This window comes from Urocampus carinirostris, chromosome 7, assembly GCF_059441175.1.
Source record: "Urocampus carinirostris isolate Australia breed hairy pipefish chromosome 7, RoL_Ucar_1.0, whole genome shotgun sequence".
Taxonomy (NCBI): Eukaryota; Metazoa; Chordata; class Actinopteri; order Syngnathiformes; family Syngnathidae; genus Urocampus; species Urocampus carinirostris.
Window position 1 is genome coordinate 43,900,387 of NC_142355.1, and position 27,242 is coordinate 43,927,628.

General features: G+C 42.0%; 1 protein-coding gene across 4 annotated transcripts in view; it reads right to left on the minus strand.

Moving 5' to 3' along the window:
* Positions 1–2,969: 2,969 nt before the first annotated feature.
* The window catches only part of dyrk4 (dual-specificity tyrosine-(Y)-phosphorylation regulated kinase 4), a 40,806-nt gene continuing 16,533 nt past the window's right edge, over positions 2,970–27,242 (minus strand). For 2 of the 4 annotated variants that reach the window (XM_088341069.1, XM_088341070.1), the window contains 9 exons: positions 25,285–25,421; positions 24,239–24,379; positions 22,049–22,187; positions 21,277–21,358; positions 15,171–15,343; positions 15,028–15,088; positions 10,996–11,125; positions 10,733–10,896; positions 2,970–6,748 (listed from right to left, as the gene is read on the minus strand). In XM_088341069.1, coding sequence (XP_088197195.1) covers positions 6,519–6,748; positions 10,733–10,896; positions 10,996–11,125; positions 15,028–15,088; positions 15,171–15,343; positions 21,277–21,358; positions 22,049–22,187; positions 24,239–24,379; positions 25,285–25,421 — 1,257 coding nt within the window. In that variant the 3' untranslated portion in view covers positions 2,970–6,518. Of the gene's footprint in view, positions 6,749–10,732; positions 10,897–10,995; positions 11,126–14,869; positions 14,925–15,027; positions 15,089–15,170; positions 15,344–21,276; positions 21,359–22,048; positions 22,188–24,238; positions 24,380–25,284; positions 25,422–27,242 lie in introns of those variants that run through there. The other 2 variants (XM_088341071.1, XM_088341072.1) reach the window with 2 other exon arrangements.

Sequence of the window (27,242 nt, forward strand, 5' to 3'; positions counted from 1 at the left end):
TAATTGTCTGATTGGAATCACCTGGGGAGAGGAATAGTGAAGGGACTGAAACATGGGGTAATACTGCTATGTTTGGAGAATCAAAAGGACTGCAGGAGCCAAACCATGACATAGCCCCTTACTTATTTCAGTGGAACACACAGACAGGAAGTATTAGTTTCAGCTCTTGAGATGAGATCAGCTCAAGTATGCAAGCAGGGAAGATGACAATTAGTCAAGTCCATTTTTCCTCACTGTTAACAAAATACAATTGATTTACCCAGGCAAATGTTTATCAACTTGAGTAAGATTTTCCCAAGGAATACGAGGAATCGTCAGTTGGATAGCTTCTCCATTAAACCATTCCTTAATAACTTTAAAAGTAACATTATTTTTGTTGTGCTTTGTTTTCCCTTTTTATTTGAATACACAACAAATATACAAAAACAAAGGGGGGAAGAAAAAAACATTGCAGTGTTGGGTTGCTCAAACCTTTATCCAGTTCAAGTCCAGTCTTCAATGTTCATTACTGTTGTCCTTATTTTTCCTGTAATCCATCCATTTTTTACATTTGTCCATGGATTGGGTCTCCTGGATCGTCATTGAAAAGTGATCCTCTCCATTACAAATAATTCCTCCAGAGTGCACACCCACTGCTCTTAGGTAGGGGGCTTTTCATATCATTATCTTGTTTTTACTTTTATGCTAGCTGTTCAATCCATCCAACTATTATCTGCACCTCTTATCCTTGGTGGGGTTGCGGGCGTGCTGGAACCAATCCGAGCCGTCTTCAGGCAGTGGGCAGGGGACACCCTGAACTGGTTGCCATCCAGTCGCAGGGCACACAGAGAGAGACAATTCACTCGCTCATTCACACCTAGGGACAATCTGAACTGGCCAATTCCCCGACATGCATGTTTTTGGAATGTGGGAGGAAACTGGAGTGCCTGTAGGAACCCACACAAGCAGGAGGAGAACATGTAAACCCCGCATAGGAAACCTATGCATGTTCTCCTGGTTATTGGATTTAAACCCATGACCTCAGAACTTTGCCGCGAACGTGCTAACCACTAAGCTGTCGCGTCAACCCAGCAAAGTAGTTTTCTCTAATATTTATTCTGTAACATTCACCGATTAGAGAACCTTGAATGTATTGGGTATCTAGTACCCCACAATTTTCTTTAAAACAAACTTGTGGGGGTTATAAAAAGTCTGACCGGGTTCTTCAAGCGGAATTCCCTCAGAATCCAGGAGCTAGTGGATGTGCACTGTGTTATACAGATATTCCAACACTCGTCTTCTGTTATTTTTTAATCTCCATTTCCCATTTTTTTCAATACAGAGAGAGGGATGCGCGCCACCAGCCTGTAGATGCCCAAGACACAGCACAGATGTGTGCCTCGTTGACCCTGGTGGTTAAGGGATTCAATACAAATACAGAGTACCGTACTGAGCGGCCACTACATACCATTAAACATCCGTACGTGTGAAAGAAATTGCTTTAAAGTTTTACCTTATTAGGCTTTTTAAAAAATGTTGATGACCTTATGACCGGAAACCGGTTTTATCTCATGGGTTCCTTCTTAGGTTTAAGTTTAGAATAGATTTACAATTAGCTTATAGACTGCCATTTTTGTATAGAAATTATGGTAAACCACCACTGTCTTCGCTTTTTCATTCATGACCAGATTTTTCTGTAGTAAAACCTTAAAAGTAACTGCTCATCTCCCGCTCTTATTTTGACCAACTTCTCGTCTCACAACCAGGATATGAAAACACACTGAGGAAGAAAAGCTATTCCTTTTCAATAACCGGCCATTAACTGTGAGTACCATGTTCTTTGTACTTTTACATAGATTTCAATTGTGTTTGTTTTTATCTCATGTTATCTAGAATTTTGTGTATACCCATTCTTAATATATGGTTAACTGCATGGTCTGCCCGAGAAAAGGAAAAACACACTAGATTTACAATTTTAAAAAGCATTTTATTTGGGCATGAATTACAATAATAAATTCCATTCATCCATTCATCCATCCATCCATCATCTGCGCTGCTTATCCTCAGTAGGGTTGCTGGAGCCCATCCCAGCTATCTTTGGGAAGTAGGCAGGGGACACCCTGAACTGGTTGCCAGCCGGTCGCAGGGCACACAGAGACAGATAACCATTCACTCACTCATTCGCACCTAAGGACGATTTTAACTGTCCAATTAACCTTGGAATGTGGGAGGAAACCGGAGTTCCTGGAAGAAACCATGCAAGCACGGGGAGAACATGCAAACTCCACACGTGGAGGCTGCGGTAGCTGGACTTGAACTCTGAACCCCTGCACCGTGGGGCGGTGCACTAACCACGTAGCCGCTGTGCTGGCCCAATAATATATTATTTTTCATAATTCATGTTCTTTCTTAATCTTGGTAAAACCTCTGAAAACTATGAAACAGTTGTCTAAGGGCCCGGTCACACAGCCGTTTGCGTCTGTATCGCGGGTAAAATTTTGCGTTTTTTTTTTGCCCGTGGTTGCCCGCGATGGAAAATGCGCAAAATTGGCCAACCCGCTGTTCATCGGTGGTATGCCCGCAAAACAGACGCCGGCGACTGTTCCGCTTCCTCATCGCGTCATTTCCGCGTCATTTTCTCGTGTGGACCACGGGTATAAAAGCTCCCGAGTCGGTGTTGTGCCCAAATCCGACTCCTACGCGACCCCCCCCCCCTCGCGTGAACGCGCATTCTGCTGCGATCGCTTTTGTTGGAAGCGTGCATTGACGTTGGTAACTTTTTCATCCGCGTTAACAAACGCATTTTGTAGAATTCGATCGCACTTTATTGTTTAAATAAACGCGTTATATAGACTAGGATCTCCCAATTGTTATAATTAGCTCGCTTTATTGTTTTAATAAGCGTTTTATATAGAATACGATCGCTTTTGTTGGAAGTGCAGCAGAATGCGCGTTCACGCGAGGGGGGGAGGATTTTATATACGGTGTGCATTACCGTTCGATTACGTTCAACAAAAACAAAGACGGAATGGTTTAAGTTGTATTACATTCCCAACAAATGCAAGACGAAGTGGTTTTGGTTATATGTTCGCCATTACATTCCCTAAAAGTGATATAAAAGTGAGATAAAACGAGGTAAAAGTGGTTGTAGTAGCGAGGGGATGCAAATCTCGGCAGGGATGCATTTCTCGGCATAACACCGGGCTGTAGAAATCATAACCGCTCAAGACACAGTCCCGTGAAGATCAAGATTTCAAGCTATGGCACCGAAGAAGCCAATATGTTATTATTGTAATAGTTTTTCATTTTGATTTTATTATCTTGTTATGAAATGAAAATAAATGTCAAGAAATAAAAATGGATTAAGACGAGGTCACTACGGTGACGGGGATCCATGTCCACCCCTTGACGTCTCGAGCACAACTGACGTGTGCTCGGCAAATCGCGCTGTATATACGCGGAGAAAGGTGTTTGACCGTCACACGCGTAACACGCTAATTTCACGTAATAACACCGCGATACAGGCGCAGAACATGCTATTACCATGCTCCACCCACGATTACCCGCTGAAATTTCCGGTCCTACCCATGTGTAACCACGCCCTGGCCGCGGCCAGAGCACGTCGTTCCGCATCATTTCCGCGTCATTACCTCGTGCGCCGCCCGCGGTTAACACGTGCTCAAAGTTTTGAGCAGCTCAAAACTTTTTTGCGGAATTTCCAACCGCGAGTAAAGCACTGCTGTATCTCGTCTATATGGCGGTCTCAAAGCGTCCAACAGCACCCAACAGCGTCTGCTTCACGGCCAGAAATTACTGGCCGTGATTCAGCCTCGATACGCCCGTGAAAGGCTGTGTACCCGGACGCTAAAGTATTGAGCGGCGCAAAACTTATTCGCGCTGCAAACCGCGCGTGAATTTCCGACCGCGTGTTAAGCACTGCTGTATCTCGTCTGTATGGCGATCTCAAAGCGTCCAATAGCGTCCGCCTCACAGGCAGAAATTTCTGGCCGTGATTCAGCCGCAAACGGCTGTGTGACCGGGCCCTGAGGACAAACAAAAAGCATCAGAAAAAAAATACAAAAGTGTTCATACAGTCGGGAGAATCATTTGTACTGCACAAAAATAGGAATTCAACAGTTTCTACTGACCAGTAAAGTGCAAGGAATCTAATACTGCAAGGCACAAGCTAGTCAACTCGTATCTTATTAATTTTGTGTAACTCATACATTGAAAGTATAGTCTTATGGGTGGGTGCGCTGTTCTCCACATAGTTGGGACACATAATAAAATAAAATAATAATAAAATAATAAAAACACAAATAAGTATTTGTCAGGGCCCATTTTCCAAATAACAAATGAAAATGTTACAAAAACCCAAAATAATAACCAAGCAGGATATGTGCTCCAAATGAAATGTACATGACATTCTGTCCATCCATGCAAAGGTTTTGGCTCGCTCTGTATTGCACACACTTTTATGCATTTGCATTAGAAATACTTTACTAGAAAATAATTGTAAAGGGGACTACATGAATATGAATATTCTTCACATTAAAAAGTAACATTATTTTTCTCTTAAAAAAATACATTTTTGTCAAAGCTTAAACCACAACTAATAAATAATGTTGAATACAACTTTTATAGCATTTTCTCAGCATTCCCTTATGGCTGCCCATATATATATATATATATATATATATATATATATATATATTTCAAAGAGCTATATTTTCACAAATATAAATCTTTATTTATACAGTACATCATCTTCTTATGCAGTGTCTATAACTCATGACAAAAAGTTACTGGACACCAGCCATAAAGTTGCCTGCCTCATTTTTCACAACTTGAAACTACTAATCGCAAAAAACCCATTGTTGCAAAGTATTAAGGATTGATAATCAGAATATATAACAGAACAAAACCAGCTCGGTAGCCTAGATGGTAGGGCGCCCGCTCTGAGACTGGGAGGTCGCTGGTTCAAGCCTCGGCCGAGTCATACCTACAACAGACTTACAACATTAGTACTCATTGACTCCCTGCTTGGCGCTCAGCATTAAGGGTTGGAATTGGGGGGTTTGGTCACCTAATGACTAAAATGTTTGGCTGCGGCTGCATCGGCTCGCTACAGTTTAACTGTAATGAAATGAAATGATCTGCATTTATATAGCGCTTTTCAAGTCAATGACTTCCCAAAGCGCTTTACAATGTGCTCCACATTTCCCAATAGCAGCCATGTAAGGCGCTAACCTGCTTATTGGGGGTATTAGGGGTTCAGTGTCTTACCCAAGGACACTTCGACATGTAACACAGACGAGCCGGGATTCGAACTGGGATCCCTTGATCCCAAGACGAGCGCTCTACCTCCTGAGCTATCGACATTTCGTTCTGTGTGCATTGTTACAAAGAATGACAATAAAAGTAAATTCTATTCTAACAACACTTTAAAATTAAGTTTATTATAACATTCATTGCATGTATATGACATCGCTGTTTTCCATCTGCCATCAGTATGTACCTGTATTTACTCATCTTCATGCATGTTTGCGTTGCGTCGTCTGCTACACGCCACGTGAACTCCTCTTTCCACAATGCTTTTAATGTACGTTTGCGTTTTGTAGCGTCATGAATGTTGCTTTGAATCTTTCTTCTGGGGCTGAGGTTTTGGTTTGATTCCTAACCACTTATCCATTTTTCTTGTGTTCTCTGTGCGTCTACTTTGGAAAATGATATGCAAAAGCGCAACCTTATAACGCTCAGGAAAGTCCGGAAGCACGAAGTTATTCGAAGCGGGCTAATGATCGGCTGCCGAGTATGCAAATTGCTAAACAACCGAAATTCCGAAATTTCCAAAACAAACGAAGATTTCGAAATCGGAATAAAGCAAATGTTTATTTAAAAAAAGAAAAAAAATCTTTCGGGTTTTTTTTTTCTTGAAAAAGTTGTCGGCCACCCGGGCGGAGACGTTTTGCAAGTTGTATGCCTGACGTAAAAGATGCACGCCCCGGGCGTCTGGGCAAACATTATTTCAAACACTGCTTATGTATCCTTATAATTCATTTAACTTTTAGGGTGCTATGTTAACAATAAACAAAGAGCGGCTGTGTATGCTGCAACTCGTCACCATCAGCCTTTCATTAAGTTTGTATTTTCAACTGATGAATGGGAAAGTTGGAGCCAATCTCGGCATTCACTCCTCATACTTTATGTGAATTTCCCTGCGGGGATGAATAAAGTATCCATCTATCTATCTATATACTTGTTAGAGAAAGCAGGACATTCCTGCAAAACTCTCCTTTTCCTTACATTTATATAAGGGGTCTATAACATTTCTGACCCAATGAACCATAATAGCAAAATATTTTGATTTTTTTTTGCGATAGAGCCAAACCATATATTTTGAAACTAATTCTTCAGCGCATTTTATTTCTCTGTGGGAAATTGGATGATTTGATAAAATTTATAAAAAAGAATAATGCCAAAGCCCTTGTTCCATATCAACAAATATACCACTTCATCATAGGTTCCCGTTCTCTGATCTATATGACTGGAGTCAGACATTGGTCCTTTTCACCTTCTTCCTTCTGAGGTTTGATAATGATGTGAACTGGCCTCTCCAAACCAGCATCCTGAAGTTCATTCTCGCACACCTTGTCCTCTGCTGAGCCCCCAATAGGACGTAGACGCTCATTAGGGCCCATCTTTGTGTATGAACTTTGTCTCTTCGGGTCCTCATCATCACTGATGTTATCAGAGTTTAAGCTCTCTGCTGTACAACCATAAAACATATATCAAAATCCTTCTTTGGGGGAATGTCTTATGGAAAGTGAAAAGATGCTTATCAAATTCTTGATGAAGAATGCAATTGCCTGCTTTGTTCAGGTTTTGAAATATGTATTTCATAAAATTATACTATTGGATAGCCATCTTTTATTAACTTAAACCATGGCTATCATAAAACGGTTGTTAGGGGACACTGTGTATAATTTGACCGGTAGATGTCACTGTATTGTGTTGAGCAATTAAAAAACGAGTGCTACAAAGTACATAGAAGAACAGACACTATGGCGACTCAAAGTGACCAAACCGCACAATTTTTCTCCTAATTTTTTTTTGTTTAACAAGGCTTTTAGGGGACAAGATGGTAGACAATCATGCCTGTTCCTTTAAATCCAGAGGTGAAATGAAATGAAATGATCTGCATTTATATAGCGCTTTTCAAGTCAATGACTTCCCAAAGCGCTTTACATTGTGCTTCACATTTCCCAATAGCGGCCGTGATCTGTGCAGCCATGTAAGGCGCTAACCTGCTTATTGGGGGAATTGGGGGTTCAGTGTCTTACCCAAGGACACTTCGGCATGTAACACGGACAAGCCGGGATTCGAACTGGGATCCCTTAATCCTAAAACGATCGCTCTACCTCCTGAGCTACTGCCGTCCTGTCCCACGCAACTAGCTCTGACACTGACGGAGCTTTACGCACTCATCCAGGTATTTATGTACTTTTCAACACTTTTTTTTTTAATAAGACCAGGCCAGAAATATCCAGCCCAACCAGACCCTTGGGTATTAAAGCCCGACTCAGCCTGAGCCCGATCAATGAACTTTATTTGCAGGACCGAGCCTGAAGCCAAACGGAAACATTTGATTTGTGAGGACTCGGAAGAAGACATGATTTATGATAAAAAATTAAAGCCCGTCTTTTGTTACGAAATCAAAGTTAAACAAGATGGTATAAAGATTTACATATTTTATATTTCTGTGTCTACAGAAGTTGCATTCACCGCTGATTTTTTCATCATTGAGAGTTGTTTTTGAGAGTTGACTGAAAAATCTTATAGCCGTCAATCATTTTGAAAATTGAATTGGGAGGAAAATTTGGCCATAAACCACAGCAGCAGTACAACTTTAAGAATCTAGCGCCGCACTTTAAGAGAGAAAGGCAGAGATACCATGAAGAAGAATGATGGGTAGATAATAAAGACAGGAAAAAGTTATTTGAATTATCACTGGAAGAGGCGACTTCTGCTTTTGCAGACCATGGGCACTGGTGGCTAAAACTGCTCATGGCCTGGAAACGCCTCAGCGCATGGTGATGTTAGTGTACCACCGTGATGTTAGCGTAAGAACATCACAGTGAGTTGTGACAAGATACTGATTTAATCACTATGTTTCTTGCACATCCTGTCCCACGCAACTAGCTCTGACACTGACGGAGCATTACGCACTCATCCAGGTATTTATGTACACTTTTCAACACTTTTTTTTTTAATATAAATTTCATGGCCTGCAGATTTTTAGTTTCAATATATCTCAATACATACTGGACTGTCTCAGAAAATTAGAATATTGTGATAAAGTTCTTTATTTTCTGTAATGCAATTAAAAAAACAAAAATGTCATACATTCTGGATTCATTACACATCAACTGAACTATTTCAAGCCTTTTATTATTTTAATATTGCTGAATTTGGCTTACAGCTTAAGAAAACTCAAAAATCCCATCTCAAAATATTAGAATATCATGAAAAAGTATACAAGTAGGCTATTCAACTAATCACCTGAATCATCTAATTAACTCGAAACACCTTGCGAGGGTTTCCTGAGCCTTAAAAACACTCAGCTTGGTTCAGTAAACTAAATCACAAGTATGGGGAAGACTGCTGATCTAACTGCTGTCCAGAGGTCCATCATTGATACCCTCCATCAGGAGGGTAAGACACAAAAGGAAAATTCTCAAAGAGCAGGCTGTTCACAGAGTGCAGTTTCAAAGCATATCCACAAAAAGTCTGTTGGAAGGGAAAAATGTGGCCAGAAACGCTGCACAACCAAGAGAGATGACCGCAGCCTTAACAAAATTGTGACGAAGAGCCGCTTCCAGAATTTGGGGGAGCTTCAAGGACAGTGGGCTGAAGCTGGAGTCCAGGTATCAAAAGCCACAGTTCACAGACGTGTCCGGGAAATGGGCTACAATAGCCGTATTCCCATGGTTAAGCCACTTCTGAACTCAAGACAACGGAAGAAGCGTCTGACTTGGGCTATGGAGAAGAAGCACTGGACAGTTGCAGAGTGGTCCAAAGTCCTCTTTTCAGACGAAAGCAAGTTTTGAATTTCATTTGGAAGTCAAGGCGCCAGAGTCTGGAGAAAGGCTGGAGAGGAGCAAAATCCAAGTTGCTTGAAATCCAGTGTGAAGTTCCCACAGTCAGCAATGGTTTGGGGAGCCATGTCAGCTGCTGGTGTTGGTCCACTGTGTTTCATCAAGTCCAGAGTAAATGCAACTGTGTACCAAGAGATTTTAGAGCACTACATGCTTCCATCTGCTGAAAAGCTCTATGGAGATGAGGATTTCATTTTCCAGCATGCTGGCACCTGCCCACAGTGCCAAAACCACCAGTAACTGGTGCACTGACCATGGCATCACTGTCCTTGATTGGCCTGCTAATTCCCCTGACCTGAACCCCATCGAGAATTTGTGGGGTATAGTTAAGAAGAAGATGAAAGACACCAGACCTACAAATGCAAATGAGCTGAAGGCCGCTATCGAAGCATCCTGGGCATCAATAACACCTCAGCAATGCCACAGGCTGATTGCCTCCATGCCACGCCGGATTGATGCAGTAATCCGTGCAAAAGGATTCCCAACCAAGTACTGAGTGCATCAACGGACATTTTCAAATGTTTGATTTAGTTTTGCTGTTATAAAATTATTTTTTTACTTGGTCTGAGGAAGTATTCTAATATTTTGAGATAGGATTTTTGAGTTTTTTTCAGCTGTAAGCCAAAATCAGCAATATTCAAATAATAAAAGGCTTGAAATAGTTCAGTTGATGTGTAATGAATCCAGAATGTATGACATTTTTGTTTTTTTAATTGCATTACAGAAAATAAAGAACTTTATCACAATATTCTCAATTTCTGAGACAGTCCAGTAGTATTTTTGGTTAAAAAAAAGTTAGAGGTGGGTTGCCTTATTTGAGGTGTCCTTAAAAAGTTGAAAGTATGATATTTTCTCTATTAAGTATGTGTTGACAATGAAGCAATGCGTTCAAAGAGCCTTTATAATTTGTTTTACTTTTAGCACCAGTGTTCCGGGACGCAAAACACATAAGGAAGCAAAAAGAGAAGAGGGCAGTTGGGGTGGAGAGTGATTTTATGTTCTCCCCTGTTTTTTTTTTTTAAGTGGAGCCTGAAAATGGCAGAAGTAAGAAAAGTCCCTTTTCAAATACAGTCTATACGCCAACTCAAACCCCAAAAAAGTGGAAAAAAAGAAGAAATGAGCTGACTGAGACTGCGATCATGACCGTAAGCCAGGAAATTTCAAGTTCCAGGCACCACCTTTAAAATAATCTACATATATTTTATTATTATTATTATTATTATTATTATTATTATTATTATTAATTGTAGTACCCACACATTGTTTTAGTATACGATCTTACAAACATATATTTACTTTAAAAAAAGTCGGCGACCCTAGCTGAATGTATTGATTGACATCGTAGGGTCAGGCTCGAACTTGGGCTTAAGATCTTACCTCTGCTTTGGGTGAACTTTTTATTATGTAAACAAATTAACATTTTTTTTATCCAGTATTTTAGGTCTATACTTGCTTATTATTCAGATCAACTGTATTTTTTTCAACAAAGGAAGTTTTTTTTCCCACTGGGAGGCTCTAAATAATACACAATGACCTGTAAGTGTAAATTCATATACAAGTGGTTCTACCCAAAATTATTTATGAAAACAACTCACAAGATTTGCTGTTTGCTTGTATGCAGTGATGGTTTTTGTCTGTACTTTCTGTTGGCTTCTTCCTCGACTGTTTGGTTCTGGGCTTCACGTTGTTGAAATTGCCCTCTACGATCCAATCATGTTTTAAACCTTCATCCGGTGTCATTCGTTTAGTTGGATCCCAACTAAACAGCAAAAAGGATACAAAAAGAGTTTTTAGAGCAATAAAATATACAATTTGTGACGAGTTTGACAGATTTATAAGGAATGGATATCAAACCTACGTGAGGCAGCGGTTGATGAAGTCTAAGAATAAAGGATCATTTGTTTTCAGGGTAGTTGACAGCTCCTTAGAATTGGGTCTTCTTTTCTTCCCTTTACTATTTGTGGTGTTTCTTGGGTTCCCTTTTGAGTCTGAGCATCAGTAAAAACAGGTATAGTTATAAATATATATGGATATATTTCTAAATACAAAATTGGACCATATTTTCTGCACCATAAGGCGTACCGGATTATAAGACGTACCACACAACTCTTGTCTTTTGTTGTATACTTTTCATATTTAATGTGCACTGGACTATCAGGTGCATGGATTTAAAACCACAATAGGAGCTACCGTATTTACTTACATTTTATACACTTACGTTATATATTAGTGCAATGATTGATCAGTCCAAAAATGTCGCCGACTTAAATTGCAAAATATTTTAAGCAAAGGAATCTAACCCGGGTCATGGTGGTATGAGCGCCAGAACCCAACCACTAGACTACTCAGGATACAGATAAAATACGACAATGCAATTGATTTAACCTCATTATAACAGAAATTCTTACTGAAATATATAAACCAGGGGTCTCCAACGTGGCGCCGTGGGCACCAAGGTGTCACCAAAGGACAGTGAAGGTGCCTGTGGAGCTGTGATTGTGATGAGCTTGTGGTTTTTAGTAAAATGATTTTTTTAGTGGTTGACTGAGTATTTTTTACCCTATTTTTAATGATTCACCTGGTAATAACATAGCAATAACATAGCTATAACATAAGTTATTTTAGAAATTCCAAAAAATAAATTGCAATTCATGGGCTTCATGGACAATACAAAGTATTCAAGCATTGATAATTATTTTTAAGCAATTAATTAAGAAAGCAGAATGTGAATTTATTGGTGTATTAAACGAAATTATTGATTCATCTTTATTTTTATCTTTTTAAAAGAAAATACAAAAAAAACTATCTTACAATTTATGGGTTTTAAAAAGTGAATGAGCAAAAAATGTGCAGTTTTTTAAGCTAGCTCTCTGGCTACCTTTTCAGCTTTGTAGCTAGCTATTTTCCTATCCATTTAGCAATATAGCAAGCTTTCTTTTTAATTTTTTTTCATGCTATCTAGCTCACATTGTATCTTTTTCTGCTAGTTATCTAGCTGTCACGGTCGCCTTGGTGACCAGTCTGCCCCGCCCTCTGGGCAACAGCTGAAAGCAGTTCCACTAATTGTGGGTCTGCCATTTAAGGCTGCATTGTGGGCTCTGCGAGTGCGGGTTCTTTATACGCATTCTTCACAATCCCGGTCTGTTATGCCTTGTCCTGTTTTAGTCTGTTATGCCTTGTCCTGTTGAGTTCGTGCCGGAGGAACTCTGTATTGTTCTGTTTTGCCCCGGAGTATTGGGCGACTTTTATTTTATTAAATAAAACTTATGGATCGTCAACGCATTTGAGTTCTCCCTTCATGCCTCCTGCCTCCGTTCTGGTCCGCTCCCCTTCCACGCCACCACGCCTCGTGACAGAATGAACCAGCCAACAAATAGAACTCAGCGAACGATCCCAGCGCGACTTGGGAGAGCTGGAGAGCGCAGTTCGGCAGGCGCCTACTGAGTTGGCCTTCCCTGCCCGTTCGAACCACGGCCCCGCCCGTCGTGGCCCTTGCTGTGCCTCGAATGGGGTCCCGGGAAGAATTGACGCCTGCCTGTTCGACTCTCATGCCTGCCTGCCCGACTCCCGTGCCGATTGCCTGCTATTCCGTCTCCCCTGCGTGCCAGCCCGACTCCGACTCTGCTGCCCGTCGGGCCGACTCCGACTCCGCTGCCCGTCGGGTCGACTCCGACTCCGATGCCTGCCTGCCCGACTCCCGTGCCGACTGCCTGCTATTCAGTCTCCCCTGCATGCCAGTCCGACTCCGCTGCGTGCCAGTCCGACTCCGCTGCGTGCCAGTCCGACTCCGCTGCCTGCCAGTCCGACTCCGCTGCCTGCGTGCCAGTCCGACGCCGCTGCCTGCCTGCCAGTCCGACTCCGCTGCCTGCGTGCCAGTCCGACTCCGCTGCCTGCGTGCCAGTCCGACTCCGCTGCCTGCGTGCCAGTCCGACTCCGCTGCCTGCGTGCCAGTCCGACTCCGCTGCCTGCGTGCCAGTCCGACTCCGCTGCCTGCGTGCCAGTCCGACTCCGCTGCCTGCGTGCCAGTCCGACTCCGCTGCCTGCGTGCCAGTCCGACTCCGCTGCCTGCCAGTCCGACTCCGCTGCTCCTGTTTTGCCGGTTCTGATTTTTGACTCTCTCATGTCTTGTCTGTTTTGATTTTGACCCTCTCATGTTTTACCTGTTCTGATTTTGCCTGTCCTGTTTACCTGTTCTGATTTTGCCTGTCCTGTTTACCTGCCCTGATTTTGCCTGTCCTGTTCTCGTCGGTTCTGCCTGTCTGTTATCCCCTGTCCAGTTTGCCCACCAGACCCCCTCCCTGCCGAGCGCCGATTCCGATCCGCCCGACGCAGATGGCGCCTGCCTCTCCCCGTTCCTGCGTGTTCGGAGGAGGGAGCGGGGTTGCCCCAATCGCGAGCGTCAACATTCCGGGGCGTGAGGTTGTATTTTTTTTCTTTTTTTGGGACCTCGGGAGCTGTCCCTTAAGAGGGGGGCTCTGTCACGGTCGCCTTGGTGACCAGTCTGCCCCGCCCTCTGGGCAACAGCTGAAAGCAGTTCCACTAATTGTGGGTCTGCCATTTAAGGCTGCATTGTGGGCTCTGCGAGTGCGGGTTCATTATACGCATTCTTCACAATCCCGGTCTGTTATGCCTTGTCCTGTTTTAGTCTGTTATGCCTTGTCCTGTTGAGTTCGTGCCGGAGGAACTCTGTATTGTTCTGTTTTGCCCCGGAGTATTGGGCGACTTTTATTTTATTAAATAAAACTTATGGATCGTCAACGCATTTGAGTTCTCCCTTCATGCCTCCTGCCTCCGTTCTGGTCCGCTCCCCTTCCACGCCACCACGCCTCGTGACACTAGCTATCTCCCTTTTAGTTTTTTACCTGTCTACATGTTTACCTTATTAGAAGACCATCTAGCTAAGTTTCTATTTTAGAAACAAAATCAAATTGAGTGCCCTTTGCACTAATTAGGAACAAAAAGTAGCTCTCAGTTTGAGGAAGGCAAGAGACTCCTGATATAAACAGTTTTGTGGCTGTTACCTAAAAAAAGTAATTAAAAATAGTTACTCACTTCCAAAAAGTAACTGGTTTTGTAACTCAATTACACTGTAGAAAAAGTAACTGGTTACAATTGAAAGTAACTACTTCCGTTACATTGAATGTAAGTTGTTGTATGTCTAAGAATTTGAAATTTTCCGAGCAGTACTCAAGTCAGATGAATAGAGTAGGACAGACAGGTAAGTGTGTTAAAGAACCTTGTTATATTTATTGCACCTCACTAGCAACAGATTTATCATACACTTGAAGTGCAACAAAAACAAACAGTAAACAATGTAATAGAATAACAATAATCAGTAAACAATATAAAGTGAGTTTAATAAATAAAATCTGACTGACAACCTGAGAAAACTGGTCATGTAGACATTGGCAACAGAACTTAAAATATTTACTTCACAAGAAAAGTTGATTGTAAAACAATATGAAGTGAGTTTCACTCAGTAGCATAAATCATAGTCTCAAGTGTAACCCTAAACCTAACCCTAACCCCAACCCCAACCCTAACCGGTCAATTAGACATACTGTGCACACATCAAATATTTCACAACTAAAGTAAACATCGATCCATCCATTATCTGCACCGCTTATCCACAGTAAGGTCGCGGGGGTGCTGGAGCCTATCCCAGCCATCCTCGGGCAGTGGGCAGGGGACACCCTGAACTGGTTGCCAGCCAGTCGCAGGGCACACAGGGACAGACAACTCGTTCGCTCATTCACACCTAGGGACAATTTGAACCGGCCAATTAACCTGACATCGTCAGGTGCCAGCACAGAAAACAGGAATCAGAACCCACTCGTGTAACGTTACTCACAGTTTATTGTAATACAAAAGAGTGAGGATAACTTCTTACCAAAGAACAATTTCCTCCTTGATGCAGACTGAACAAAATCGTTTGGAGGCATTCCAAGAAGCTGCAAAGAATTATGGCACTTTAGCATATCCACAGTATAGTCAGAATCATTTGTTTGATAGAGTGCTTCAACGCAAGCACACCTCCATAATACATGCTATCTGCTCCACTTCACCCTCTCCAGGGAAGAGAGGGTACCCGGTGTAGAGTTCAGCGAGGATGCAGCCCAGACTCCACATGTCAATAGACATACTGTAAGGATGACCCAGGATAACCTCAGGGGAGCGGTAGAAGCGGCTCTGGATGTAGGTGTACACTATAACATATGAGGTAAAGACAACTATAAATGGTCTCCCTTTGAATTAACCAAACATATCATCTTTGTCAGGTACAATTATTCTCACGGATTCTTTGTGTTTTGACCTCTGAGTTTTCAATTCAGTTACACACCCTTCTTGGAGTATGACTCTATGAGTTAATTGTCATATTCACATTGTAGGACATGCAACAGTTGCATTACAAAGAAGGGAATGTATGAATATGTCTTGCACCAGGGGTGTCAAACTTGTTTTAGTTTAGGGGCAACATGTCGTGATTACCTAAGTGCAGCCACCTGGGGTAATCATCTGGCGCGCTGGAATGCGCTTCCTGATTGGATGGAGTTCCCCACTTAAGCTGTCAGTGTCCAGAGATGGACGTTCGAGTGTACTCCTCGTATCTCTGAGTGTGACTCCAACATACAAGGTACCCACAAATTCCCTTGCCTGATTCATGCCTGCTTCTCGTTGCCCGACCTATTTCTGTTACAAGTTTTACGATCTACTCTCCCGCCCCGGCCAGCGACTTACCCGCTACGTTGCACCTTACGCTTTTCATCACGAAGCTGCCGTTTCGCCCGAAGAGGCTTTCGACCAGCAAGAGCCGACGTCCCAAGCCTGTTCCAACGATCCTTGTCAATAAAAACTCTAAAACTGACGCAATTGGATCCGAGTGTCCGTTCTGGTTCATGACAGAACACTCGGACCATAGCATGGATCCAGCGGAAGTTTCCCCTACCTCCGGAGAATGCGGAAATGCCGAGCACCAATCCGCGTTTCAGCGCCTACTGCACACTGAAGGCGCGGTGCAACAAATAGCCCACGACGTTTCCACCCTGGTTCGGCAAGTACAGTGACACCAGCAATTGTTCGAGCAGCAAAGCAACACTTCCCTAGCAGCCCGGCCACAAAATCCGGCTGCGCCCCTTCCCGATCAGTCCGGCACCGGCATTGTTGAACCACGAGTGGGTTCGCCGGAGAGATTCGGTGGAGATCCCGCCCAGATCCGCCCCTTCCTCATAAATTGCCGACTAATATTTGACCTACAGCCAAGCAGCTTTGTGAACGAAAAGACGAAGGTGGCTTATGTAATAAATCATTTGACTGGAAGAGCCCGCCTTTGGGGAACGGCCGGATATGAACGGGGGGCGACAGCACCTCCTTTAGCCTACTGGGCCAGGAAATGATCAAGGTATTTGACTCTGGTTCCTCATCGGTCGACGCCGCCCGTTCGATCATCAACATCCGCCAGGGGAGACGTTCCATTGCCGACTATGCTCTCGACTTTCGTACGCTAGCAGCCCAGAGTCACTGGAACGATGAGGCGCTGGTCGACGCCTACCTCCACAGTTTGTCCGGTTATCTCAAGGATGAATTAGTATCCCACGCTCCTCCGGCAACACTTGACGAAGCTATCGACTTGACCGCCCGGATCGACCGTAGGGTCCAGGCGAGACGCCGAGAGAGGGAAGGTCCCAGCCAATTCGTCACCGGGCAAAGTCAAGAAGTTAGTAAGGTACCGAACCCCTCAACCACGTCCACCACATCTTATGAGATGATGGAGGTGGATCATACCTCCCTCTCCGTCGAAGAGCGCCAGCGAAGGCGTTCCGAACGGCTATGTTTTTACTGCGGCGGCCAGGGTCATAGGGTGGTCAATTGCCCGTTAAAAGCCAACGCTCGTCGGACATAGGGGACGTCCGATTGAGCTCGGCTTTAGTTTCGTTCCCCAAGACTGATCTCATTCTTTCCGGTTCATCTCAGTCCTTACATGCCCTGATCGATTCTGGCGCTGAAGCAAATATCCTTGATCTGTCCCTCGCACGCAAAATGGGGATACCTGTTAAACCCCTTCCTAATCCAGTATCAGCTCGGGCTTTAGAAGGTCACCTGTTAGGCACCGTGCCTCAAATAACTGAACCCATAGAATTACAGTTGTCTGGAAATCACCGCGAGAAGATCCGATTCCATTTACTTCACTCCCCGAGCCAACCCCTCGTTCTGGGTCATCCATGGTTGGTCCAACACAACCCCCATTTCGACTGGCGCACTGGGTCGATACTAGAATGGGGCATGGACTGTCACCAAACCTGTCTGCGAGCCGCTCCTTACCCGGATCACCCTGCTTCCACAAAGGCTCTACCCAATCTGTCCAAGGTCCCAGTCTGTTACCACCACCTACGGGAAGTCTTCAGTAAAGCTAAGGCCTCTTCCCTGCCCCCTCATAGACCTTACGACTGCACGATTGACCTTCTGCCAGGGTCCGTTCCTCCTCGGGGCCGCCTCTACTCCCTGTCTATTCCCGAGAGGGAGGCCATGGAGGGGTACATTTCCGATGCCGAATTACCATGTGGGCCAAAGTGTTTGGCTTTCATCCGCTGATCTACCACTGAGGGTTGAGTCGAGGAAACTGGCTCCTCGATATCTAGGCCCGTTTCCTATTGAAAGGATTATCAACTCCTCAGCAGTCCGTCTCCGCCTACCAAGGTCTATGAGAGTTCACCCCACGTTTCATGTCTCCCGAATCAAGCCCGTCAGCCAGAGCCCGTTGGCACCCATACTACCTCCTCCCCCGGCTCCACGCCTTCTGGACGGGGAACCTTTCTACACGGTGCGCCGCCTGCTCCGCTCCCGACGCAGGGGTCGGGGGTTCCAGTACTTGGTCGACTGGGAGGGATACGGTCCGGAGGAGAGATCATGGGTCCCCAGCAGGCAGATCCTGGACCGATCTCTCGTGGCGGAGTTCCATCGACTACATCCAGACCAACCAGCGCCGCGCCGTGGTCGTCCTCGTGGGTCCGGCGCTGCTACTCTTCCACCTGCAGACCCACCCGCTGCCGCCCCTCCAGATGCGGACGATGGGGTGTCCGTCCATTCGGAGGAATTCTGAGAGGTACTGTGCTGTTACATAGTTCTCCGTTTACCTGTGGAATTTCTTTTTTTTTTTTTTTTTTTCTGTTCTAACCGACGGATTGTTTATTCGTTCCTGGGGATCGCTGGTGTGGTGTTTGTGGACCTTCTGTGGCTCGTCGGACGACTACTGGACGCACTATTTTGGATTATCGGTGACGCATTTTTTTTTTTTTGGGGGGGGATTACTTGTGACTTGCCAATGACTTTTTGTTCCCTTGGATTACCTGTGTTTCCCTGTGACGTGTCTTGGATTAATTTTTTTCCTGGGGGACTTCTGGAGCCGTCCCTTGAGGGGGGGGTTCTGTCGTGATTACCTAAGTGGAGCCACCTGGGGTAATCATCTGGCGCGCTGGAATGCGCTTCCTGATTGGATGGCATTCCCCACTTAAGCTGTCAGTGTCCAGAGATGGACGTTCGAGTGTACTCCTCGTATCTCTGAGTGTGACTCCAACATACAAGGTACCCACGAATTCCCTTGCCTGATTCATGCCTGCTTCTCGTTGCCTGACCTATTTCTGTTGCGAGTTTTACGATCTACTCTCCCGCCCCGGCCACCGACTTACCCGCTACGTTGCACCTTACGCTTTTCATCACGGAGCTGCCGTTTCGCCCGAAGAGGCTTTCGACCAGCAAGAGCCGACGTCCCAAGCCTGTTCCAACGATCCTTGTCAATAAAAACTCTAAAACTGACGCAATTGGATCCGAGTGTCCGTTCTGGTTCATGACACAACATGGGAGAAAACTTATTACCACTGGGGCTCGACTAGTACATTTATAGCATATAAAGTGCGCATTAGCTGGAAGGCTGGGGGGCTTTTCAGAAGGTCTTAAAAATTTATGATTACGGGATGGTTCTTTCTTAATTTCTTCCCCTTTACTAATATTTTATCTCTGGTAATGTAACTGTGCATTTGTATCAAAAAGGGGGGGGGGAAATCTAATTGATTTAATGATTTAAAAGTCCTTTTTTATATATTTCAATAAAAAGCGTCTTTAACCATTTATAACAGATAAATTCCTTTCCACAACAATTTATTTATCCGCAGAAATTAGTGCAGACTGGTGTGTGACAGAAATAGCATACACACACTAATCTAAATGTATATAATGATTTAAAAGTCTTTTTTTTAATTTTAATAAGAAAATGTTTACCTGAATATGGGAACTTCTGTTAGATTTCATATCTATTGTAGAAAGGAGGTAAAGCTTCTTCAAAGGGACAGTGTATAATATTTAGTACCTCCTAATAGTACTGAAAAAACTTTTATTTAGTTTAAAAAATTTGATTTGAATACTAGGCAAAAATAAATGGACTATCATACCAATGTTATTATTATAAAAAAAAGCAGTGGTCGAGAAATTTGTGTTTCTTTTACTCAGTGGAATCCCTACGTAGGTCCAACCATGTTTGTCCAACAGAATGCCGCCATGGTGTGCACTGTGGCACTGTGGTACTGTGGCACTGTAGCACTGTGGCACTAGCCCTCGCCCGCACTTGAAAACACAGTGCCATTTAGTGGTCAAATATTACAGACTGTGGCTTTAAACTTTAGCAAAGACACCCATGTGTTATTTCCATGAAATGTTGTATATTTTATATTGCCTTAAACAGCATGTCCTTGACTTTTTTTTGAGTAAAAAGATATTAGAATGGGTTTCCTCAATTTTCTCTGGTTGATTATTGGAATACAGAAAACTCAGCTACACAGGGTGCTTTTTGAGTGGGACCTTGCTTTGGCGACATCCGGTAAATATATTTAAAACTGCTGTGCCTCACGTGTCATTATGAAAATATAAAATTGAGAAAAAAATAAATGGCTATATTTATTCACAGTTGCATTTCTGTTTGATTGACTTTCCCAATTTACAGATTTTCTTTTTTTGAATCACTGAATTTTCACAATATATTATGAATATTATTAACACAATCAGTATGTAATGTATTACTGTGCTGAGCGTCTGTAGACGCAGAGTAAGACACGCGATTCTCTTGCCTCATAACCAAGGTCACCAGTGAGTTCAATGATTTTTATTTGGCGCACTCCTCTGTCCGAAACAATAGACAGAGTGATAATATTAGCCAGCAGCATGTCAAGCCCTCAAGTATTTTATTTTCTCTTTGCATGATTTTTTTCATAATGAAGGATTATCTATCTATTAATGATGTACTTCACAAGAAGCAGCACAAATACTTCATTTCTAAGTTCATTCATTTCATTATCTGCACCGCTTATCCTCATTAGGGTCGCGGAGGAGCTGGAGCCCATCCAGCCAACATCGGGCAGTAGGCAGAGGACACACCAAACTGTTTGCCAGCCAGTCGCAGGGCACACAGAGAAAGATAACTCACTCACTCATTCACGCCTAGGGACAATTTGGACTGGCCAATTAACCTGACATGCATGTTTTCAGAATGTGGGGGGGTGACCGGAGGAAACCCACACAAGTACGGGGAGAACATGCAAACTCCACACAGGAAGGTTCGATCTCATGACCTCAGAACTGTGTCGACCATGCGCTAACCACTGCGCAGCCATGCTGCCTTCATTTATAAGATAAGACAATAAAATATATATTTTTTAAAATGTTTATATATTCCCAGTCAAATAATGAACAGGATGAATGTTTATTTATTTGTAAATCTGTTTGTGCCTCACCAGACACAAACTTCACCGCACGTCACTGTAACTAAGCCACAACTATCAAAACTTGAATATCTACAAGACGAAAGATTTTGTTGATTTTGTGTATTTTTGTACTGTTAGGTGTTTGAATTTGCAGTCTGAATGCACTCTAGCCAAAAAATAGGGCCCACTTACCTACTGTCTGTCCTTTTTACCAACATAATAAACAGCACAAGGGTATTATTCAATATTCTCATTTTACTTGTAATCATATTTAAAGCATTGAAATCTGTATATTTATTCTCTTGCTACTTTGTGCATGGATATAGCTATAACACATCTACTTCGTACGATTTGACACTGATGAAAGTTCATATTCAGTCATATGCTCTCACCTCTTTGGTGTTCGTAACAGCTGGATCCAAAATCAACCACTTTGATATTTCCTGGTCCTCTCTGAGACAATAGGATGTTTTCCTGTTGAAGAAAATAATTAATCATTATTTTTGTTCGTTTGTTTCTTATTGCAACAACCCACTTTTAATGAGAGAGAGCTTCCCAAGATGACACAGATGTCTACTGCCTTATTATTTTTCTTGGTTTAGCACAGTGTTTTTAGACCAGTGTGCCAGGGCAGACTTGTGTGCCGTGAGACCTGTTATAGTATGCCTCAGAAAAGAGTTCAATTTTATCTTTGCAAATAAGCATGCCGTTGTTCAGTGTCTTTGCTATCTTCCAGTCATAAGCCAAGTAACTAACATTTATCCGTATCAGTAGGGAACAGCAGTTTATTTTTGTTTTCTTTTTATATAATCTTCCTAATAATGAAGTAGCACAGGAGGATATATTTAAGATCTTATTTTGCTTGATGAAGCCTTTTTTTGGATTGGACTGCAAAAAAAAAAAAATCAAGAATAAACCTTCTGCACATAATTTTGCTTATTTCTATTAGTATTTCCTTATTCAACCAAAAAATGGAAAAAGAATTATAGCATTGAAAAACCATTACGTTTTCTTCCTCCTAGGAGTTGCATGACAAAAAATAATTGAGAAGCACTGGTCTAGCAAGTAAGCATGTAGTCACTTAATTGTGTCTCTATTGTACTCATACTCCAGTTGTTTGTGTTGGACTATTATACAACTATCTGGTAATCCAAGTATCAGTACCGGCTTGAGGTCGCAGTGTATTATCTTCTCTCTGTGAAGCATCTTCAGACACCTGAGCAGAGCATGGGTGAAGCGACGGATAAGGGCCAAGCTGAAGCCTTGGAAGTTGTTCTTTTTTATGAGTTCATATAAATTCACCCTAGTAAGAGAAATAAATCATTAGGATCTATTGTATCTTCAGTGAGGAAAATAAACATGGCAGTTTTATCACAATTATACTGGACTGTCTCAGAAAATTAGAATATTGTGATAAAGTTCTTTATTTTCTGTAATGCAATTAAAAAAACAAAAATGTCATACATTCTGGATTCATTACACATCAACTGAACTATTTCAAGCCTTTTATTATTTGAATATTGCTGATTTTGGCTTACAGCTGAAAAAAACTCAAAAATCCTATCTCAAAATATTAGAATACTTCCTCAGACCACGTAAAAAAATAATTTTATAACAGCAAAACTAAATCAAACATTTGAAAATGTCCATTGATGCACTCAGTACTTGGTTGGGAAACCTTTTGCACGGATTACTGCATCAATCCGGCGTGGCATGGAGGCAATCAGCCTGTGGCATTGCTGAGGTGTTATTGATGCCCAGGATGCTTCGATAGCGGCCTTCAGCTCATTTGCATTTGTAGGTCTGGTGTCTTTCATCTTCTTCTTAACTATACCCCACAAATTCTCAATGGGGTTCAGGTCAGGGGAATTAGCAGGCCAATCAAGGACAGTGATGCCATGGTCAGTGCACCAGTTACTGGTGGTTTTGGCACTGTGGGCAGGTGCCAGATCATGCTGGAAAATGAAATCCTCATCTCCATAGAGCTTTTCAGCAGATGGAAGCATGTAGTGCTCTAAAATCTCTTGGTACACAGTTGCATTTACTCTGGACTTGATGAAACACAGTGGACCAACACCAGCAGCTGACATGGCTCCCCAAACCATTGCTGACTGTGGGAACTTCACACTGGATTTCAAGCAACTTGGATTTTGCTCCTCTCCAGCCTTTCTCCAGACTCTGGCGCCTTGACTTCCAAATGAAATGCAAAACTTGCTTTCGTCTGAAAAGAGGACTTTGGATCACTCTGCAACTGTCCAGTGCTTCTTCTCCATAGCCCAAGTCAGACGCTTCTTCCGTTGTCTTGAGTTCAGAAGTGGCTTGACCATGGGAATACGGCTATTGTAGCCCATTTCCTGGACACGTCTGTGAACTGTGGCTTTTGATACCTGGACTCCAGCTTCAGCCCACTGTCTTTGAAGCTTCCCCAAATTCTGGAAGCGGCTCTTCTTCACAATTTTGTTAAGGCTGCGGTCATCTCTCTTGGTTGTGCAGCGTTTCCGGCCACATTTTTCCCTTCCAACAGACTTTTTGTGGATATGCTTTGAAACTGCACTCTGTGAACAGCCTGCTCTTTGAGAAATTTATTTTTGTGTCTTACCCTCCTGATGGAGGGTATCAATGATGGTCCTCTGGACAGCAGACAGATCAGCAGTCTTCCCCATACTTGTGATTTAGTTTACTGAACCAAGCTGAGTGTTTTTAAGGCTCAGGAAACCCTCGCAAGGTGTTTCGAGTTAATTAGATGATTCAGGTGATTAGTTGAATAGCCTACTTGTATACTTTTTCATGATATTCTAATATTTTGAGATAGGATTTTTGAGTTTTCTTAAGCTGTAAGCCAAATTCAGCAATATTCAAATAATAAAAGGCTTGAAATAGTTCAGTTGATGTGTAATGAATCCAGAATGTATGACATTTTTGTTTTTTTAATTGCATTACAGAAAATAAAGAACTTTATCACAATATTCTAATTTTCTGAGACAGTCCAGTAAATATTTTGAAACACTTTATGATTAAGGCAGTGTCCCCTCCTTTTGGTAATAATACATGATTGCAAAAGCAATGTTCTTCTTCTGTCTGTTGTGATTAGCTGCTTTCTGTATTAGGTAATTGGAGCCTCCACACAGTGAAGCAAGAAAAGGTAAAATATAGGGCTCTAATCAAGGTATTAACTAAAGGATTTGGTTTCAGAAATGTAAGACAAGGTGGCAGCCTAAGATGTACTCTAAAGGTTGTCTGTTTAAAGGGAGACACAAAAGTGTGACTGTTGCTTTTTAATGTCACACACACTGACAACAATGTGCTGTGGAAGCATGTGTTATTTAGGATAAAATGGACAAGGGTTATACCAACCCGAGAAGTTCAAAGGAAATGCAGAGATGATTTCTAAAATAGAAGTTCTCTTTCATGTGGATGACGTTGTGAAGGTTGTCTTTGTCTTTCCGCTTGATCACATCCAGGATTTTCAGCTCAACCAAAGCTTGGTGATGAAACCTGAATAACAAATTTTGGTTGCATATTTAAATAGACACGTGTAATAGAATAGAATAGAATAGAATAGAATACAATAGAATATACCTTTATAATCATTGTTACAAAATGGGTTGAACATATTGTGACAACGAAATTGGACGTGGGACTCCAGTTTCACATTTGACTGAGAGAATTTAAAAAAAAAAGATAAAAGATAATTTACACAATATTTACACAAGAAAGTGTGGGCATGTAGAGGCAGAATATATTTACATTGGGTGTTTACATACAGTTTTGGAATTGTTGTAATCCAATATGCAGTAGTGCAAAAAGGCAACATTGTGCAAAGTAAGCAAAGGCATGAATACAATTTTACTTTTGTATGAGGTAGTGTGTTTGCAAGAGTTTCAGTTTTTTGTGCAGTGTGTGTTAAGGGTGGTGATGGCTCTGGAGAAGAAACTGTCTCGGAGTCTGTTTTTGTTTTGTGTGACCTGTAACCACCACCAGATGTCCCTGTATTGTGTAGTCACTGTAGTGCGACCGAAAACGCGTGCTGCAAAGCACAATGAAGAAATCAAACTACAGATACTCAAAGTGATCAAAGTGGCATAGTGATCTCATTTTCTGCTTAGCCATTCGCATACTTTTTTGTTTGTTGTTTTTTTTCACAGCAAGATGTTGGACAATCATGTCAGCTCCATCTAGGTGAGCCCAATGTTATGTAAAATAGATTCAAATTTCTTGACCTGCAAGTATTTAAAAACCGTATGTTGATAAGATAGTTCATGTATTTTTGCTTATTATTTAAATCAATAGTGTTTTTTTAATGAATGAAGGTTGTTTTACCACTAGGAGGCGCTAAATAATACACAACTGCGACCTTTAACATCCAATCAAAAAGTGAGATGGATCTTCCCAACTAGTACCTTTTCTTGTTACGTATCATCTTTACAGCCACAAGTTCATTAGTCTTGTGGTCCAGGCATTTCAGAACCTGTCCAAATGAACCTTTGCCAATAACTTCAAGTACTTCAAATCTGTAGGCGATGTGGTCGTGCAACACCTGCAAAAAACAAGGGCCAACTTTTATTGTCATCATTATCATCATCAATAAGCATTGTTGGAAAAGTAGTTTTTGGTCAAAGTATTCTTGAGAATTTTTTTTGTAGACAAATAATGTTGTCGCAGGCAACATAAAATAATGTGGTGGGCCACATTTGGCCCCCCGCCCATGGGTTTGACTCCTGTGACCTAGGGGTTCTACTACGTCTAGTACATAAATCCAGACAGTGCTGCTACTATCCTGCTGACGGTCAACAAAATTAAAAAATGCACTCCCATACGAAAATCACTTGCGTCTAGAATCTCTCTGATTTAAGTACATTCTCCTTTCCCCCTGACTGAGCTTTATGGAGATGTTTATCAAACATCACTGAACGCTGTGTTCTACATCTGACAAGGCAAAACCCACAAATCTATGGTTGGCAAAATGAATAATCTAGGGGCCCTTCAGAAGATTATAACAGAATATTTTTGACACCTAAAGAAGACTCAAACATTTAGCAAGCCCTCCCTTTAAACACACTACATTGTACTCTTAGCACCTTAAAAATGCAAAATGTAATTAAAAACAAATAAATGCAATTATTACCTATCATCATGAATTGTGTTTGTATTTTAAAGAAGGCGAGCCAAAGGATATCTTAATATAATATCTTATGGACCGCTTAACATAGCATTTTGTGTTTATAGAATGAGCATTAAGAAGCAAAATCCACATGTTATTAACCAACTTTGGAGGTGACAATTCTTAGACCTGCTAAGAACTACAGATGAAATTAGTACAGCTAAAGTGTTTCCTGAGAAGACTATAAATGACTAGCGACAAATCACGGCTCACCCGATATCTGAAGCAAAGCCATAATGAATTGAATCTTTTCTTCCGGCGCCGTCACGAATGGCAGCCACTCCAGCAGCTCCCATGTTATTTTCGATTGTTCTCGATTGTTCTCAGCCCATGTTATTTTCGATTGTTCTCGATTGTTCTCAGCTCAGGGATGCTGCTGGAAATGTGAATTTCCCTTCGGGGATGAAGAAAGTATCTATCTATCTATCTATCTATCTATAATGGGTTTTTCTTCATAGCAGATTTTTGAAAGTTACGAAACCAAGCAAAAAGCCCTGTTTTGGAACCTTAAGGTTTCATATTAAAATGATTTTCCGGAAATTCTTTGGTTTGACTTCCTTTTTAGGATACATCAGAGGTCTCTAAACCTTTTCAAGCTGAGAGCTACTTTTAGTTACAAATTAGCACCAAGGGCACCCAGTTCGGTATGTATTTCTAAAATGGCTTGGATGGCTTGCTAAACAGCTAAAAAGGTAGTTTGATAAGAAAACTAGAAAGATAAACAGGTAAAAAAAAATAAAGGGGGGTAACTAGCTAGCTAAAAGAGCAACAACTTATCATGTTATTACTTTGTCTTTACTATGTTATTACCAGGTCAAAAGTGGTGTCCGTAACTACAAAATATTATATTTAACAGAGAAAATATTTATTTTTAAACTTTTTAAGGACACCTAAAATTGTGCACCTCGCCTTCAATTATTGGAAGTAGGGTTAAATAGACTCAGTCAACCGTTAAAAAAATTATTTTACTAGAAAATCACAAAGACCTAGCATCAGCAAACAATGTCCCCTCTAAGCTGCGTGAGACGCAACTGCGCACTACCCAGACCATCTCGGTGCACAATCAAGGCTCAAAATTATGAAATTAATTCACTATGCATTTAAAATAATTCCTGATCATTTAAATGAGTTGATTAGTTTAACGGGGTTTATGGACCGAACTTCATTACTGCTACCGAATTTCTTCCCCCATATCCG